The sequence below is a fragment of the Cydia strobilella genome, chromosome 7 (assembly GCF_947568885.1).
Source record: "Cydia strobilella chromosome 7, ilCydStro3.1, whole genome shotgun sequence".
Classification (NCBI taxonomy): Eukaryota; Metazoa; Arthropoda; class Insecta; order Lepidoptera; family Tortricidae; genus Cydia; species Cydia strobilella.
Genome location: NC_086047.1, coordinates 15012034 through 15030900, shown reverse-complemented (window position 1 = coordinate 15030900; position 18867 = coordinate 15012034). Strand labels below are relative to the sequence as shown.

The 18867-nt window shown below is 36.2% G+C and overlaps 4 protein-coding genes across 4 annotated transcripts in view; 3 read left to right on the top strand and 1 right to left on the bottom strand.

Annotated features, from left to right (window-relative positions):
* Window positions 1–131: 131 nt before the first annotated feature.
* On the top strand, window positions 132–5129 carry LOC134743207 (U2 small nuclear ribonucleoprotein A'). Its single transcript, XM_063676585.1, has 6 exons — window positions 132–306; window positions 479–626; window positions 820–984; window positions 2335–2519; window positions 3606–3752; window positions 4910–5129. The coding sequence occupies exons 1-6, from the start codon at window positions 225–227 to the stop codon at window positions 4951–4953; spliced, it is 771 nt and encodes a 256-aa protein (XP_063532655.1). The 5' UTR covers window positions 132–224; the 3' UTR covers window positions 4954–5129.
* A 21-nt stretch (window positions 5130–5150) lies between these two features.
* LOC134743205 (serine/threonine-protein kinase Nek8-like) lies at window positions 5151–11858 on the bottom strand. Its single transcript, XM_063676584.1, has 6 exons — window positions 11705–11858; window positions 11517–11607; window positions 11050–11220; window positions 6100–6260; window positions 5871–6021; window positions 5151–5598 (listed from the first exon to the last, which is right to left on the bottom strand). The coding sequence occupies exons 1-6, from the start codon at window positions 11773–11775 to the stop codon at window positions 5365–5367; spliced, it is 879 nt and encodes a 292-aa protein (XP_063532654.1). The 5' UTR covers window positions 11776–11858; the 3' UTR covers window positions 5151–5364.
* Window positions 11859–12155: 297 nt separating this feature from the next.
* Window positions 12156–14901, top strand: LOC134743204 (NADH dehydrogenase [ubiquinone] 1 beta subcomplex subunit 7). Its single transcript, XM_063676583.1, has 3 exons — window positions 12156–12365; window positions 12534–12702; window positions 14721–14901. The coding sequence occupies exons 1-3, from the start codon at window positions 12257–12259 to the stop codon at window positions 14800–14802; spliced, it is 360 nt and encodes a 119-aa protein (XP_063532653.1). The 5' UTR covers window positions 12156–12256; the 3' UTR covers window positions 14803–14901.
* Window positions 14902–15914: 1013 nt separating this feature from the next.
* The window catches only part of LOC134743250 (uncharacterized), a 29128-nt gene continuing 26175 nt past the window's right edge, over window positions 15915–18867 (top strand). The window contains exons 1-5 of the mRNA XM_063676659.1: window positions 15915–16293; window positions 16489–17388; window positions 17524–17673; window positions 17978–18084; window positions 18606–18759. Coding sequence (XP_063532729.1) covers window positions 16588–17388; window positions 17524–17673; window positions 17978–18084; window positions 18606–18759 — 1212 coding nt within the window. The 5' untranslated portion in view covers window positions 15915–16293; window positions 16489–16587. The remainder of the gene's footprint in view (window positions 16294–16488; window positions 17389–17523; window positions 17674–17977; window positions 18085–18605; window positions 18760–18867) is intronic.

The following is an 18867-nucleotide window of genomic DNA, read 5'->3' as shown; positions in this document are numbered from 1 at the left end:
CTTTGACAAACTACATATACCTAGCATAAGATTGGTACACCTGGCAACACTACTTATCTGTCGTTGGCCATAGAGTAGGTATAGACTTCGGCGTTCATTTTGACAATTTGATTTGACACATAATGCACATAATTATTCTTGTCTTGTGTGATTTGTGAGTTATGCGGCGTTATCAAAAAACAAAGCTCATATAAATTACTAGAAAACATTAACGTTATTCAATCATGGTGAAGCTTACAACGGAGCTCATACAGAATTCCATGCAGTATATGAATCCCTGTCGGGATCGCGAATTAGACTTGAGAGGTTAGAAAACTGAATCGTCTCATACATAACCTAATACTTATACTTGTTTTCTCCTTTAAATAATGATTTTGTTTGTGCTGTAATTATAATTGTATTTAATATTGGTATAGTAATCTCGGTTTGTTTGATTGTATTTAACTTTATTGACTATCCTCATCTGAATACTTTGCAGGTTACAAAATACCACAAATAGAAAACTTGGGTGCTACACTCGATCAGTTTGATACCATTGATTTCTCAGATAATGATATAAGAAAGTTGGATGGATTCCCTTTATTAAAACGCTTGAAATGCATACTACTAAACAACAACAGGATTGTGTAAGTACATGCATAAAAAAAAAAAAAGTACATATGTTTATTATTTATTTTGCGTTTTGCGCCATCAACCCATGATGCCTATTGTGCCATTTGTGCCATTGAAATGAAATTATAAAAAATAATAGTAAGATACTTTGATCAAAACAAATCTTTATGTATCGGCTGATATATTTGATGTTGCCATTTATTACAGGAGGATTAGTGAATCATTGGAGCAGTATTTACCGAATTTGGAGTCTCTGATAATGCCCAACAACAATATAACAGAACTTGGTGATTTGGATCCTCTAGCTACATTGCCAAAGCTGAGAACACTGTCCCTAATGAATAATCCAGTGGCAAACAAGCAACATTACAGGTTAGTATGATATATGGATAAGCAGGGCATTTCATGTTGTTGATGAAAAAATGACGTAATTTAACATAGTTATTTTATAAAACTACAAATTTGGATAACTAATTTGGTTAATTTGGATAAATTGGTAAAATACAATGTTAAAAATCAAATATATGTGTTATTTAATAAACTAACAATCTATTATTTAGCTGAGTGACAATAAGATGAAAGTCAGTTAAACGTTTATGTACTGATTGTCAAGTATCTATATCAGTTAGCTAAAGAGGTGACAAATGATTATTTATAACGAAAATAGTAATTGGAATCATACTCAATGTTGCATGACGTCATTTTTTCGTCAACAGCCGGGTCCACACAGAGCGAGCATACGCTTTTGTGCCAGTGTTTTGTGTGTGTTTTGGGCCAGTGTAGACATGACATGTACATGCCCTGTGGATAAGGTTCTTTGAAGTAATTTTTAACCTTTAGCATCTCACCTTCCTAATACTTGTACTTATTGCCGTCAATGAAATATAACTCATTATTGAATTCAGCCATTCTCAATGTGTGCTCTGCGGACCCCTAGGGCTCCGCAAAGCCGCTGTGGGGGCTCCGCGAGAAAAAGTGAAAACAAATCAACCAGCTCTTCTATATCTCTGGTCCACAGTTAAATAATGACAAATGAATTATTATTTTTTGGTTTCGGTCAAATATTTCACTTTCCAAAAGGGTTCCGTCTCCAAAAAAAAAAGTGCCGCTGATTTAATTGAACAGAGCTGCTTTAATTTAGTTATATTTGTAATTGTTCTATTTTGTAATACCATGATTCAAATTTGACTGACAACTTTTCTTGTATGGTGGGTTGCTAGAGGTTAAAATAGGGTATACCTGGAAAATGTAAGGTCGCAATTTGATTTACACGTTATTACTTTATGTCTACCTGTACCTCATGATTTTAACTAAAATCAGCATACCAGGGCAATAAATATTCTGATCTTTACATATTCCTTTTTTTATTCTAAACTGAAGCAATCCAGGTTTTTGAACTTATCCCAATGCCTCTACAAAAATGAACAGTTAAGATGTTCGTTGCTCCAGTAATTAAATCAGTAAATATTAATATATTCTATACTGCAGCCATTCTCAAAGTATGCTCCGCGGACCCCTTCTAGGGCTCCGCAAAGTCCCTGTGGGGGCTCTGCGAGAAAAAGCAAAAACAAATCAATAACTAGCTCTCCTATATCTCTGGTCCACAGTTAATTTGACAAACGATTTTTTTTTATTTGAGGGTTCTGTCGCCAAAAAAGTTTGAGAACTGCTGGTATACTGTGTAAGTTTGTTATCATTGATTAAAATAATTTTCTTTTTCAGAGCTTATATTGCATTTAAAATGCCAGAACTAAGATTACTTGATTACCGAAAAATTAAGCAAAAAGAGAGGGATGATGCCAACGTGCTGTTCAAGAGTAAAAAGGGCAAAGAAATGCAAAAGGAGATCAGTAGGAAGGCAAAGACATTTGTCCCCGGAGGAAACATGCCTGACAACAAAGTCACTAGTGAGTTCTTTTACCATTTCTACTACTACCAGCCGGGCTAGCACATGATTGGTGCGACAGTATCTCGCCACGAGATAGACTACCCGTCCCTCTTTAATTAATACAGTTAGTAAAAGACGGGTAGTCTATCTCGCGGCGAGATACTGTCGCGCCAATCATGTGCTGGGCCTACGTGGGGAGACACCTCTCCTTTAGGGCAAACTCCAAGCAATTATTAGGGTTGGCAGATCTTGACGTCCTTTTGCCTACACGACCACAGATAAGATAATGACGTGAATTTTGACAACCCTAAATAGCCGAAAGGGATAGTGCCATACATTGGAAAGGGACGGCATGATTCAACCCTGAATCGCTGTCAAACTTCGGGTTTGTAGGAAGTATCCTTTCTATATGGTAGTACTATTACTTATTCTGTGCTACTACTAACCATTACGACCGACGAACCATTTCAGCAGTATGGGAGAGTCACAAAAATATGTAAATATAAGGCCAGTTTCAAATAATACTTCAATTACATTCATTAGTGGGAACTCTTGTATTTAAAATCATTTTATTATGAAATCTGCTTTTTATGGGGTAGAATAGTTTGCTATCAATATTTATGATTTAACTTCCTTTTGGTATTTTATCAAATCATTTTGAAATTTAACCTTTTCGACGCCGTGTCAAACACAAAAGCAGTCATCCAGACGCCACGTCACCGAAGTGTCAAAACTGAAATTGAACTTTATGCATATTATGCATGTAGGTCTATATTGCTCTGTGGTCTATGACCGATTAATCGGTCTTTGGCGTTGAACCTACGGTGCGTATATGTCATTGGCGTCCAAAAGGTTAAAGCTGAATGAAGGCATGTGTATGCCCGTATGGCAGCCTGAAGGCTTAATAAGCTATTGCTTTTAAAAATTCTGCAAAGAACACCAAGAAGTGTTTTGCTACATATAAAATTAACTCGGAAGCATTAGATGAAGGAATGCCCAAATAGTCTGATCACTGTGACGATTTTTGTGGCCTGTCCAGCAGTAGACATCTGTTGGGTGGTATGGTAATAATGCTTTTATTAATTTGTATCATTTCACCTTCCAGACCTCACTCCTCAAGAGATCCACAAGATCCGTGAAGCCATCAAGAACGCTTCGTCCCTGGTGGAGGTTGAGAAGCTCACAAGGATGTTGCAGTCAGGGCAGATTCCTGGCCAGAAGCCGTTGCAAGCACAGCCAACTAATGGCCAGCGTAAGATAGCTTTTTGTTACTATTTAGACAATATTTTCCTTTTATAATGCTTATAATGTGCTGTTTTCAAGCAAAAGGTAGCTAACTGAGGTGTCACTTATTGGCAAGGCATAGGCAACCAAAAATGTTATAAGTTATAACTTTTGATGGATATTTCATGTTAAGCTAACTTACATTATTTGGTCCTCCAACATACATATGTACTTAGGAAAAAAATCAGCTTAATCGAACCTTGGTAAAACTACACATGGCGCGTTTTCTCGTTTTGACTGCCGCATTGGCTCGTCACGTTTTTAATATCATTGTTGCAGTACTATTTTTAGTATTGTGTTATCAACTGTGGCAGTCCATCCACTTAGAACGCGCCCTGACTATAGTTTTATTTTTATAGTTTCATTTTTCATTCATCATAAAGAAAATGATACCAAATAATTTCCACAGGAGTCCATCATCAGAAAGTGGTTCCTGGATGATGGAGAAAGACTCCTGAAAGTGATGGATGGTGCCTCATGAATTGAATTTATTGGTTTATTCATAGTTAAAACTACAGTAGATTTTAATTTAATAAAATACTTACTTTCAATCACAGGGATGACAGCGGTCAGCACCAGCACCATATTTGGGTTGATTCAAGTGTTGCAGCCGCCTTACATACATACATTTTTGGATCGGCTGTATATTTTTATGGCCAACCATTAATTTCGTAGTGGTCTTGTAATTCTGCCAGATATAATCCGGAAACAGCATCAAAACCAGTTTAAAAAAATATTATATGACAGTTTTTTGAAAATAATGAGCCATTTTGCTGTTACTTATAACCCACTCAAATGGGTTTTTTTGCATAAGTTTTTACTTAAATAATAATTTCAATCGATTCTTGTTGGGTTTTAAAAAGAGAGGGGATGTTAACCCACTAATTATTACACTGTTATGTAGGTATTGCTATGAAAACTGCTTTCAAAATATAGTTTATACATTATAGGTACCCACAATTTAACAAATGTTGAGGGCTCTAAAAACTAAATATTAGCTGAAAAATAACCCTGAATAGAATACCATTCCCAAATTCAACAAATAATGGGTTCGTTATTCTGCACTTCTTAATCTTAACAATGTGATTTGTTACCAATGCTAATGATCATTTTCTTTTATTTCAGAGGAAGACGAAGAGGAAATGGAAACTGACCAGAATGGCCTGTGAGAATGCGAAACTAATGTTAAGAACAGATACATTTCCTTTAACTTTAAGAATATACTTGTGTGCCGTTGAGCTGATAAGAACATACTACAAATACTTCTTTTAAGGTGGATACTACACAATAAACCTTATTTAGCAAAAGAACAGATACACACTTTCTTATTAGCGAAACCTTTTTTTAAATAAATCAAGCTTAAACTCATTAAATTGTTTTATTTAATTAACATTATTCATTTTATTATATCGTCATGTCACTTACTAAACTTAAATTCAATTATTTTGCTGAAGCGTATCCTGCACGCACTTATTATTTTCAAATACCCAAAAATTTAAAATAATACATCAGCTTGGAAAGCTACGTCGTTGATAAAACGAGGTTATAAAGCCCTTACGAAACTAGAATTTTGATTAATTTTAGAACTCCTTAGCAACTTCATAAAGTAACTCCTCATTCCCAGCGTCTAATAAAACTCTATACACCATAGGCAGGATAACCTGTCTCCCCATAAGCTCCTGCACCGATGGCCGCTTCGTTGGTAGAATTGATAGCATGGAGTCAATAAGATCTTGTACACCTCTATCATACATCGTCATGTCTATGGGATGTACGCTTTCGCTTGTTATTGCCTTTACTAAGCCAACTAATGTCTGAAAAAATAAACGAAGTTAAGTGAGGTATGTCCATGTACAAGCTCGAAACTTTTCACCTAATATTCAATCAGCCTGTATATTTTGTACGGTGCTAGGCTAGGGCCTCCGCCTTTATTGCATTATAGCGACATCTAGTGTAGGTCTCAGGCTTAACCTATTATATCAAGATGGTGGCAAAAACTTGTTTGTACCTACAGCCCGCCAAACAAATACAATCCTCAGTACTTAGTTACTCAGGACTTAGTAAAGTTATGAGTAAGGCAACTTACCTCTGATTCAAAAGCCCTTTTATGTGTGCACATTTCATATAATAAACATCCTAGAGCCCACACGTCGCTTTTGGTATCATAAGGTTTTCCTTCGCATAGCTCTGGTGCCAAATAATAAGGAGTCCCAATCACTGTTGAGGTTTTCTTGGCACTAAAAAAATTAAAATATTAACAACGCCATCTTTCGGTAAGTAGAATCAAATACTTCTTAGAAATCAAAGCGACTTACGAAGCCAACATTTTCGAAATTCCAAAGTCACCTATTTTCACCAAAATTCCATGTTTGCCAGTTAAGAGAATGTTCTCTGCTTTTAAATCCCTATGAATCACATTAAGACCGTGTATGTAGTTTACGCCAAGCAGAATTTGTGACAAGAAAAACATTATTTCCTGAAACAAGATGGGTACCAAGATTCATAGTATGACATGTTCAGAGGAGTCAGAAGTAGTAAGTATATTTTTAGTGCTCCGTACCCCAAAAGGAAAAAACGGAACCCTTCAAGGATCACTTATTTGTTGTTCGTCTGTCTGTCTGCCAAGACTCTTTATCTTGGGAACGCGTGAAAAGGTATCGAGTTGAAATTATAACCATATACTCAGGTCTATTAGTCCCTTGAATTTGGGATAAAAATCAAACTTCTAAGTTAACTTTAAACAAACATAAGGCTTATTATATATATTACAGTTTTGGTATAGTTACCAAAACGTTCGCTAGGTTCGTTCGCGTCCATGTAGTAAAAATCCTGAATCGCGCTATCACGATTTTTCTTGGAATAATGACCAGTCTCCTTATTTTTATGTAGTTACCAAAACGTACGTTAGATGGCCCTGTTCCAGGCAGAGATGGGCAAAATGTAATCGACTAACGATTAACGATTAAGATTACAAGAATTAATTGCGACTGACGATTGAAAACGACGATTGATCAATCTTAGTTGTATAGAGTGCAACTAATTTAGTTGCAACTAAATTAGTTGCCGATTGATTTCGGACAACTAAATTTTGTAATCGACTAATTAGTTAGACTATTTTCTCGCGACTAATGTTAGAAGCAAATTGAATAGAATACCTCGGTATGGCTATGTTGACAGACTGATTAGGACATCTTAACGGATGTTTAAAAATAAAATAGTCATGTATTACTTACGATATTTTGACCGTTTCTAAGGAGTGAGATCTGTTCTCACTATTATTTTGCTACTAAAGTAGTGCATCTCTCTGAAATTGGATTAAATTTCTCTTATCTAAGGGTAAATAAGAACTGGGTACTTTGTGCATTAGTAAAATAACACTTAAAAAAACACAATTATATAAATCAAACTTTGTATCTATACATCTATACATATAATAAAGCGGAAGAGGGTCGAAAGTCTGTACATGGAAGATATTCGAAAAAAAATTGGCTGGGGATACTTAGAATCGATAACAGAACACATTCCAACAGTTTTTAGAATTTTTGTCTGTTTATCTGTTTGTCTGTTTATCTGTTTGTCTGTTTATCTGTTTGTCTGTTTATCCGTTTATCTGTTTATCTGTTTGTCTGTTTATTTGACCGCACAACTAACGAAAACGGCTGAACGGATTTTGATGCAAACTTTACTAATCTGTCGAAAAAATCCACGGCCAGGTTATAGGCTATAAAAATTTGAGAATTTTTTATAGCCTATAACAGGTTATAGGCTAGGCCAGGGCCTGGGGTTAAAAAGGGGATGAAAGTTTGTATGGGGTTCAAGATTTATTTTAAGCTAGCAATTTGAAACTTCGTAAGAAGATATATTATTGAAATACAAGAAAACTAATTTCAGCGTTTTTGAAAATTCATCCCCTAAGGAGGTGAAATAGAGGTTGAAAGTTTGTATGGAGATCAATTTTTTTTGAGTGCGTTACTTGAAACTTTGTATAATGGGCATATTATTATAACTAAGGAAAAGTAATTTTAGCGTTTTCAAGAATTCGTCCCCTAACAGGGTTAAAAGGGGGTTGAAAGTTTGAATCCATTACAAATGCTTTGAAACTTCTTATTCTTAGAAAGGTATGATAGACGATTACAAAAAAACTAATTTTGACGTTTTTGGAAATTTAACCCCTCAGGGGGTTGAAAAGGGGATGTTTGTCTTGGGGTGCAAATTTTATTTTAAGCTAGGAACTTAAAACTTTGCAAATCATTATTATATTAAAAAGCAAGAAAATTACTTTCAGCGTTTTTAAAAATTCATCCCCCATGGTGGTGAAAAAGGGGTTAAAAACTTTATCTTGATAACTATATCATTTTAGCTACTAGGCTAAGTTAGGTATCGTTTTTGTATAAATCGGGTATGCCGAATTCATTTATGATATCTAAATGACACCATTCCCGAGTGAAAACACAAAAAATATGAAAAAAACTTTTTTAATTTCTCTTCACGCTTAAACCGCTAAACCGATTTAGATAAAATTTTGTATAGAGATAGTTTGCATGGAGAAGCGGCCGTGCTCTTTCCTCTTAATAATGGTCACGAAGGTGGGTACTTAAAAAAAAACTTTTTTCAGTAAATGTCAAACTATTTGGGACTTATACGCGTTACCATGCCTTCCCGAAAAAAATCGAATCTTTCTCGAGTCTCGCAATGTATTGCGGCCACAAGGGGCACGGTCTCAGGAGTCTGAGAAAAACCACGGTGAGAGACTCAGTGGCGCTCTAGCCAGGCAGGTCGCTTCGCTTTCGGCTGAAACGGCAAGCCAGCGCGAGTCTCGATTGTGATCCCAAATACAGCGTACGCAATACATATGTGTGCGCAGATCCTGACAGAGTGTGGCGACGGAGAAGCCGTGTTCATCCTGCGTATCCCCCTCATTCTGAGCAACTTCCCGTTCCGCTTCAAGCGCCTACAGGTCCCCGTGAGAGTCTGATTCGCTATGACCATCAACAAGTCGTAGGGGCAGACGCTACGCAGATGCATTTCCCACTCCGAAAACAAAAAAAAATGGCCGCCGGCATCATGCTTAGACTGATTTCACTGGAGGACCGATTTGGATGACATGATTTTGATGGGAACACCCAAATATTCCGAAATACGTTTTTCCGATTTTTATAACCACGACTTTCATAATCCCGATTATTTATAAATCCGAAATATCAAAATTACGATTTTTAAAAACACGATGGAATAAAATCACGAATGTGCTATTTCCGAAAACTTTAAATCCGATTGTCACTTGACAGAAAGCTTAGAGTTCCGATTTTACACTTTTCCGAAAAAAATTTTTTTCCGAATTTTTAAATTCCGAAAAATCATTGTCCGATCGGAAATAAAATAATTCGGTATTCAGAAATTCGGTTTTTTACAAGATCGGAAAAATGAAATCCGTGATATTCAAATGAAGACTCACGTTTTAGTAATTATTACGGGTACCTGTCGTGCCGCGTCATGTTAAATTCGGCATAAAATATTTTTGGCATAAAAATTCGGCATAAATAAATTAGACAGAACTGCGAACCTACGAACCCGAACTGTTGCTAGAAGTGGGTTAGGTTAGGTTAGAACTGCGACACCCAAGAAAACGAACTGTTGCCAGAAGTGGATTAGGTTAGGTTAGAATTGCGACCCCCAAGAAAACGAACTGTTGCCACAAAAAACGGCTTTTTGGGTTTTCGGAAATATAAATCTTCGTGATTTTCATCATTCGTAATTATGACAGTCGGAATTTTGATGGGTCGAGCATTTAAAAATCGGAATGATAAAATTCGACATTCTAAAATTCGGAATAATTTTTTTCGGAATTATGTAGTCGATTTGGCTAGGTACAGTCAAGGACGTAAAAATACAAAAATGGTACTGTATCGTTCGATATACACACCTACTACTCTATGCCGTTTAAATCACGTCAAAAATTTGAATAAGGGCAAAAAAATATTGATTTTGGAGTGTAATTTTATTTAGAGGTAGCAAAGAGGATATAATATTATAGAGCGGTACTGTCATAGTAATATTTGTAACCACAGTAAATTCACTGCTATCTATCGACACACTTTAAAACTAAAAATGAAGGTTTATAAAAATACGATAAAATGTATTTAAATATGGATAAATGATTTTTTTTATTTGCGGTAATTATTTTTTATTATTTTGACCCATGTTCTTTCACTGATATGCGTTAAAATTGTTAAATAATAACAAACAAAACCGTCAACGCCCTCTATACGAGAGTAGGCAAAAGGTAGTAGCGACATCTGATCGGGAATCAAATATTCGTGATTTTCGAGGCACGTTTTTTCCTTAGACTGTATCCATCTATTACGGAGTAATATCTGTCTTTGGCGGTAGGTACCTAATTGTAAAATATTTTATCTGGACTACAGTCCTCTAGCGTATCCATCTGTCAACTTTACTTTAAGTTCCGTCTCCAGGGGACATTGAGATAAATTAGGGGTGAATTAGCCGCTTACTGACACAGACCGAATTCCACGCAGGCGAAGCCGCGGGCACAGCTAGTATTAAATATAAAAGCAACCATGATATGTATTTAGTTAAACTATAATTTTAGCTCAATCGGATGAAGATATCTGCTTCAAAATAAGTCGCAAAATTCTACCCAAACTAACATAGTTACAACATACGAGTACCTCCGTATGTTACATACATACGTACTTGTAGTTACATATTGCAAGATAAAAAATGCAAAAACCGGCGACTACGTAGTTTTAATATAGATTTAATCGTGAAATTTAGTCGATTGAAACTAAAACTAATTTAGTTGTTAGTCGAACATTCTCACAACTAATTTAATCGCAACTAAATTAATCGCGATTAAAAAATGACGATTGATATTTTTAATCGATTGATTAGTTAACTAAAATATTAATCGATTAATGCCCATCTCTGGTTCCAGGTAGTACCTACAATTGTTTTAATCGCGCTATTAAGATTTTTCTTGGGATAACAACCCGATTCGTACAGTGCTTGTTAAGCTAAATGGCTTTTACTTAGTAGTAAACTTCCTAATTGGAGATGTACCGTTATTACACAACTGTCCAAAAAAAGGAGTGGAAAGGAGGAGTGAGTAGTATATGTATATAGTACTTTATGTAAGTTTTTATCGTGAAGGACTGCTTTTTATTAATGCGCCTTTTTGTTTATACCGCGACGGCGAACTGCACATGTAAAATATCGGAGAAGATCTAATGTAAACTGAAATTTACCTGCTGTTTAATTAATTTGGGATAGCGATGGTACATGCATTCAGCCAGGTTACCACCAGTAGCATACTCCATAGATATCATAACATGACGGTCAGTATACCAGCAATCATAGAATTTAATTATATTGGGATGGTTCATCGCTGACAGAATATCCACTTCATTTTCAATGTCCTAAAAAATGATACATGGTGAAAAAACACTGTATTTATGGTACTTAAAAAAGTAAAAATTCCATAAAATGATGTTGATGATGATATAGTTATTTACGATACAAGTGCGGAAAATAGGAAATTCGAAACGAGTGGCGACAAATTAAAACACGACCGCAGGGAGTGTTTTAAATCGACACAAGTTGCGAATTACCTATTCGCACGTGTATCGTACAACATATGCACGAAAAGTGCTCTTTTACGCACTAGTGCGAGAAAGTAGCACAATATGTACTGTAAAAATGTTTGTTAACTTACTTTCTTGTGATCTTGTATCTTTATGTCCAATTGTATATCTTTCACTATTGTTACTAATTGAATATCACGTCTTTCGCATAAAAACACATTTCTGAAAATAACCGTTCGTTCATATTTTAAAACTACAATTTAGACTTTAGTAAAGAACAAAGATTTAAACATAGGCAGGTGTTCAAAAAATGACCTACCCATAAGTGCCCTTTCCGACGGTTTTTAAAATATGTAAATTATGCGTTTTATACCTTGCTACAGTATCCATTGCAATTAATACCTAAAAAATGTAAAAAAGGAGTCTGAATAAAGTAAGGTGCAGAATCCGCTGCTTAACGGTTTATGCGAGGGACCATTGTCCTCATTTTTTGTGTAGGGTGTAGGTAGTATTTCCTGTTTACTTTTTATCTACCCTCGGACTTCCAATTTATTATACAATAGTGATTTTACTTTAGTTCGGTTACTACGCTATTAAGAATAATATAACATTACTATAAGTATCGTAATTTGTTTTCATTTAATGAATTTGGATAAAATTCAATTTATTTTCTTGCGGTTGGTACTTTGAACTGCGTGAAATGAAACGTCACATCAAAAAAAAATACAGCTGTCATGTCAATGTCATATTGTCTATGGCCTATCAAAAATCTAAGGGAATTTAACAAAACCCAGACCACATCAAACCATTTTTAATTATTGGTTACCGAGTGCTTGTTCACCTGAAACCCAGTTCTGGCTAAACTCTAATCATGGGTCAGATCATGGGGTCATTAAACGCTCGCGATGTGGGGCTTGTCATGGATGAAAAGCCTACCTTCGACGTGCAAAGTGGTTTTGAATTTCAGCGAAAACAACGAGGTATTCACCTGATAAGCTGGATTAAATACACTTAAATTGGCACAAAACAACTTCGTACTTCATTCATTCAATAATTTTAATCGTTCGTTGGGTCTGGTACAAGTTTTAGTGCCTATTATATAATTGTTTTTCTTCAGGTTATAACCACAAACTTTGTTGATTTTACAGAAATGGTAGCGAAGGAGGAGGATCTAGTATCCGCTCGAATCCCCCCGAAATTCCGCGATTACTGTGCCCACCATTTACTAGAATACCAAGTGTGCAGATACGATAAGATGCCAATGCTTTACAAGTGTGCCCATGAAAAACATAATTATCTGAACTGTGAACAACAAGAGTAAGTATTAAGTATTGGTCTTATATTCGTTGTATTTCATACGAAAAATATTTTTATTATCTTCTTCTTCTTCTTCGTCGTTCCCTCATGACTGAGGATCGTGACCAAGAACTATATCCCTCCATTTAACGCGATCAAGGGCTATGTGGGCTGCCCTCTGCATGGAACCACATGCTTGTCTAATGGAATCTGACCATCTTGCCGGGGCTCTTCCTCTAGCGTGCTTGCCTTCAACTTGCCCCAGTATGATGTCACGTTCGAGGCTGTGGTGTGGCGATCGCATTATGTGCCCAAAGAATCTGAGAGCCCTCTCCTCGCAGATTGTTGAGAGTCATTTGGCGATTTTTAGTTCTCTCAGAATGGACTCATTTGTTCTCATTGCGGTCCATGGGATTCTTAGCATTTTTAATATACACGAGGCTAAAAAATAAGTGCATTTCCGTTGCCAGGGAGGTTTTGGGATTATACTGAGCAACTTTTATTATGGGACCAACCCCGAAATCGCGAAAAAATTTTTGGCTGTTTCCTACATTTTGGTTGATCCATTTTCTATGGGAGGGTAATTTTTTTTTTCATGATTTCGGTTTTGGTCCCATAATCCCAGTATAATCCCAAAACCTCCTTGGCAACGGGAATACACTTATTTTTTAGCCGCCCTGTATAATTTTTAAGTTCTGGTGACAATTATTCTGGAAATCTAACTATATTGTTTTGTGTGTATTCAGACCAAGCTAACTGCATGGAATTTGCAATGACAAAGTGTGGCAATGTCATCCTTAATGTCAAATTTCTATGAAAATTGTTGAGAGTTGGTCCAAAGTTGACTTAGATGGACTCTAAATTAATCTTAGTTCCTTCTATTTGTGCCATATTTTTGGTTATAGATGCTGAATGAGTTCAATGAGTGATTTAGCCAATCTAGGAATGATTATGGAAAATATGTGATGACTTTTATCAACTTGCATGCATTCAACAGTCCCTTAAATCACTGCATAAAATAAGAAGAAATGAAGTATCAATAAAAGTACCTCTTAGTTGATTCTCTCTCATCGTTCAGTCACACTAGGAGCCGGCAATGCTAAATGTGTAGTTACTCGAGCGTAGTAGAGACCTATTGGAATGGAAAGATTAGATGATATGACCAAATTCACAATCTGCTTTACAAGTTGTTGAACCCACACCAACCCCCACCTACCAACGGCTCAACATAGACTGCTAAAAGTGGTTAAGGTAAACTCCACGGGGGCAGCAAGATATCACTCATATATTAATCTGACACGCTCGAGTAACTACAAAAATCCCCTCTTGGGCTCCCCAACCATAATTAATATAGATATGTAGATTTTTTATAAATTAGATAAAACTTCTGATTGTAACCATGATTATAACTCATTATATAATTCAAAGCTTTAATACATGATTTGATAAGCCATACCTACTTAGAACCTCATGTAATGCTACAGTAGTACAGTTACAGTTTGTTTAGTTACAGTTGAAAGTAGCATTTGAGGAAATGTTACATCTTGGAAAATGTACAATTCTACCTTTTCTTGCTTGACCTGTGGAAACAACGTTTTATTATTTCTCAATGGACAAGACATGGCCAAATCAATATTATTTTATTCACCGAATGTTCTCTTCGTGCATTGTACGTCATAAAAGTTCGTCATTGGCAAAATCCCTCCTGCCAAAACCCACAAGAGGGAAAAGCCATAAAAAAAAAGACAAGGGCATCGCCAAGGGGTGAAACAAAATTTCTAACTAAATCTATGCCCCTCCCCCCCCCTAGCCCCTAGCCCATCAGCTGGTGACGCCCTTGGGGCAAGATAAAGTGATTGACAATTTAATGTTTCATTTCAATGGTAATATTGGTAGCATATTTGAGTTAAATGAATCTGAAACAAGAAAAAATTTACTGTAATTATTCATTAGAGTTAATAAATTAAAATCTCTATTTTCAAAAAATGTTAAATAATTTCTAAGAAAACTGTTTTTAATTTATTTTTAAATGATTACAGCTATGTTCTGCGCATGAAAGAATTTGAGCGTGAGCGCCGCCTGCGAAAACGAGAGCAGCGACTTGTTGGTGCTGCAGCATAAATCATTGGAAGAAACTGTAGTTTTACTTGTTAAAAAAAACAATTCATACTTGTGAATGTAAATAGAGCATCAATTAAATCCTTGTTTATTTACTATTTATTTTTAACCTTTTTTATAATAAAATAATTATAAAGAAAGAAGAATTCAAATATAATCATTCCATATCAAACATAGCATTTTTATACAGAATGCAATTATTCGAATTTGTCAGTTACAGTAAGGGTTATACCTAGTAAGTAACCTTTCATTTCATGACAAATTATTTTTAGATATTTAAGCTTTTTATGACCAACCTGCAAACCAGCAGGCTTGCTGTGGCAGGCAGGGCAAAGAAAATCTGCAAATAAAAAAATTGTACATTTCGATGCTAGTGCGGAAAGTATGTCGTTACATCACGAGTACCGAGATATCTTGCCACGAGCCGCAGGCGAGTGGCAAGACTCGGGACGAGTGAAGAATGACATTTCCGCGCGTGTATCGAACGACGTTTTTTAATACAGTTGCGAAAAAATAATAAAAACAACAAGTAAGGAATAAAAACTTTGGAAACTTAAAACGCCTCTTAGGTAGTAAAAGTAAGAAAAAACGCCTTTTCTTTGACAGGCGTTTCCTCAAAAAAATAATTGGAAAAGTAAAAAGCACTAGTTCGCGAAAACCAACATTCCGCACGCTAAACAGCTACGTAAAGTAGCACTTTTTGAGCAACTGTATTAAAAAATAATTTCCTCATATGTGATGCTGATGTGAAAAGCAGTATCAGTATGTGTCACATGGTAGCAAAATTGTTTCCACCTTGGGCGTTGACACTTTAATCCCTTACTACGCTCGGGATTCTGTTTTAGAATCCTTAGCTTCGTTTAGGATTCAATGTACGCCTTCGCTGTAAATATGTCATTTTGCGCCCTTGTGACACAATCTACTATTTCCATACAGTTCACCGAAAAAAAACCCGTATAGGTTCCGTATTTCTTTTAACTCAAGTTGTTTATAAATTAATATAAGTAATCATGAAAGCCAACATAACAAAAATAGTGAGTTTGTTTTCGTCTCTTAACATTTTTTTATTCGTAATGATTTAGAAAAGTATAAGCAACGACTCTATGGTTTGCGAATGACAACACTAAATAAAATCAATAATGTTGCCATTGTCTAAAAAAAATTGCTTCCGTAACTTACACCGTATTGATGTAAGTCAACAAGGATGTGTTTTGTATCCCAATTTATTTATGACGAGGTTAAAGTGTCATGCACAATTCTATCAAATGACATGCAATTACACACCTTAAGAACTAAGGTCACTCAAGAGTCATCTCATAGCTTTTCTTGTGACATCTTCTGACAATTTTTGTAAACACACGCTTGTCGAATAGGCTATTTACTGCGGAAGTAATGGCTTCCCTAAAATTTAATTGCAGATATTATTTTGTAGTGATAATTAATAATTAAACAACAATATAAAGTAATGTTTTCCGAATTGAGGAATTGTTTTAGGTGAATATTATAGGGTGTTATCCGGCTTATTTCGCCTCCTATTTATAACAATTTCTCTTAAGCCGTGAAATAACTACAAAGAACGTAAGGATCTTAAAGAGAGATGTGTTATGTTTGTTTATAATATATGATAAAAAACGATTGCAATGTTTTTAAATATAAAATTCAGTTAATTTTGTATGTAATTTGTTTTAGGATATCTTGTATGAGAATGGCATTTTGAGTACGAAGTTTCCACTTGCGTCGCGGGACATGAACGAGATATTTGGATTTTGAAGCGTGAACGAGAAAACCATGAGTGACGTGAGCGGGAGCAGTTCTGGCAACAAGAGAAAAGGAAAAGGTCGCGACGAAGAGGGTTCTGATGAGGACACTTGGGACAGTGACGATGACGATGATACTATAGCCAGGATACAGCGGGCGCATTTTGCTCAGGCAGCAGCCATGCGCGGCCGCCGGCGCTCCAACCCGCGCCCGCGGCCCATGAGCAATAAACGAAAACTAGAAGCAGTCAAACAATTTCACAATTTCACGAAAAAACTCAAAAAAGACACTGGTGTAGCTATAAGAAGTCTCGTTGGTAACAATATATTAGAGTTAAGTGATTTTTCAAGTGAGGACAGTAAATCGGACAGTGATGGTTTGTCAGAGGAGGAGTTTGTGGTTAACCCAACTGCCGTTGAAGAGTTGAACCAGGAGGATGAAAGTTACATAGATCCAGAGACTGGTGATTTTGTACAAAGTAAGAAGATTGTTGAAAAGCCGCCTAAACCCGCCAGTCCACAGCCGGAGCTTGTGCCTGCCGAAGCAGTTTTACCCGAAGAGAAAAAAACTTTATCTATAAGTGATATTATTAGTGATGGTGACTTAGATTTAACTAAAAATGTGGAGATTTCAGAAGTTGAAGAGAGTGAGTTGTGTCCAGAAAAGGCAGATGAATTATTAGACATGAAAAATGAGGAGAACAGTCAAGATTTTGACATTACGGAAAAGTTGAAAGAAATGGGTGAGATTAGTGTTAAGCCAATAAAGAAAGATGATGAAGAAGAGAAACCACCCAGTGAGGAAGAAAAGAAGTCAGAGAATGAAGAAGATGTGAGTGTTACTTGTATTTTTATGAGCTTAATCACTAGATGTTATTCAAAGTTGCCTACTTGTGACTACTTGTATAGAATTTTGCTTACCTATGTTGTATTATTGTATTTAATTGATAAAACCTCTTATTTTTAGAAAAAACAAAACACCAATGCACTCAATATGAGACGAAACATCCGAGATGTGATGGACGAGAAGAACCTAGACGCATCTACCCTGGCTGCACAGCGGCAGGAGTCAGAGCGTCTTGCAAGAGTCCAGGAGCAGCAGAGGCTCATCAGAGAGGTAATAATTACAAAATATACTTTAATAATGGGATGGATGAATGTAGGATGCAGTCAGAATTAGGGAGAGCTTCTTTTCTATACAAATACAGTACTGGAGCCGGCAATTCCCGGTTCTCGCCATACAAACTTAGTACCGGGAGCATTTCCTAGTCAGAATAGTACCTTAACAAGGTGAACCAAAGATCAAAGATGTAAGATGTAAGAAATATAGTTTAGTTACTTTCAAACAACATTTCTTATTTATTTTTCAATTGATACCTACATGTACACCCTTGTTTAATATATTTGAATATTTTTTTCAGGTACAAAGACAAATAGCAATAAATCGGCAGAACAAAATACACCAGAAAACGTTATCACTATTACAAGGAGGCTCATCCCTATTGAAGAAAGGGCCTGGAAAGCTCAAGTATGTATTTCTAAACATGTTTTTGTCAGAATGTAGCTTTTTATTTGGACTACCTGGTTCTTTCAAGGTGTGTCCAGAGTCTGGACTCTAGAGCTAGTGAATGCGCATGGACGTTTGCTGTAGATTGCGTGCGTCATACGTGCCTTGCATGAGTTAAGCCCTTGCTAGATGGTTGCCGACAAGCCCCTCGGACCGCGTGGCCTTGGTCTGGACGGACCGTGTAGACAGTTGTTTCCAACAAAATTTCATACAAACATTACCAAGGTCAGACGGTCTGAAGGCTTGTCAGCGACCATCTAGCAAACGCTTTACGCTTAGGTGCTCAATTTTAAGCAGACATCACCTTGCGGCGCATTCGCCTGATCTGGACGCCCCTTAATACAATGTTGTATCGAAGTTAATGTCTGAAGTTACATTTAATAATATGAATGGAATGTGCACTTCTTTCTGAAACTTCTACCACTCTTTAACATAAATTATCATATTTTTTTGGTTCTCTGACATTTATATTATTTTTACAGCCTACCAAACACAGTATTGGTGAAGCTGCCGTCTGGCGAAACGAAGAAGACCACAATGAAGTCAGGTCAGGTGGAGGTGACCAAGATACCGAAGCCTACGACGTCTGGGGCGTCCAAGTCCATGAAACCAGAACAAAAGAGTGATAAGAAAGAGGTGGGTTATTCTGCTTTTTCATGATCATTAATCTGTTGCAAAATTGTACAAATACTAAACTGAATTTATAACTAGCTTAAATCTAAAATAGGCCCTTGACGCAAAGCC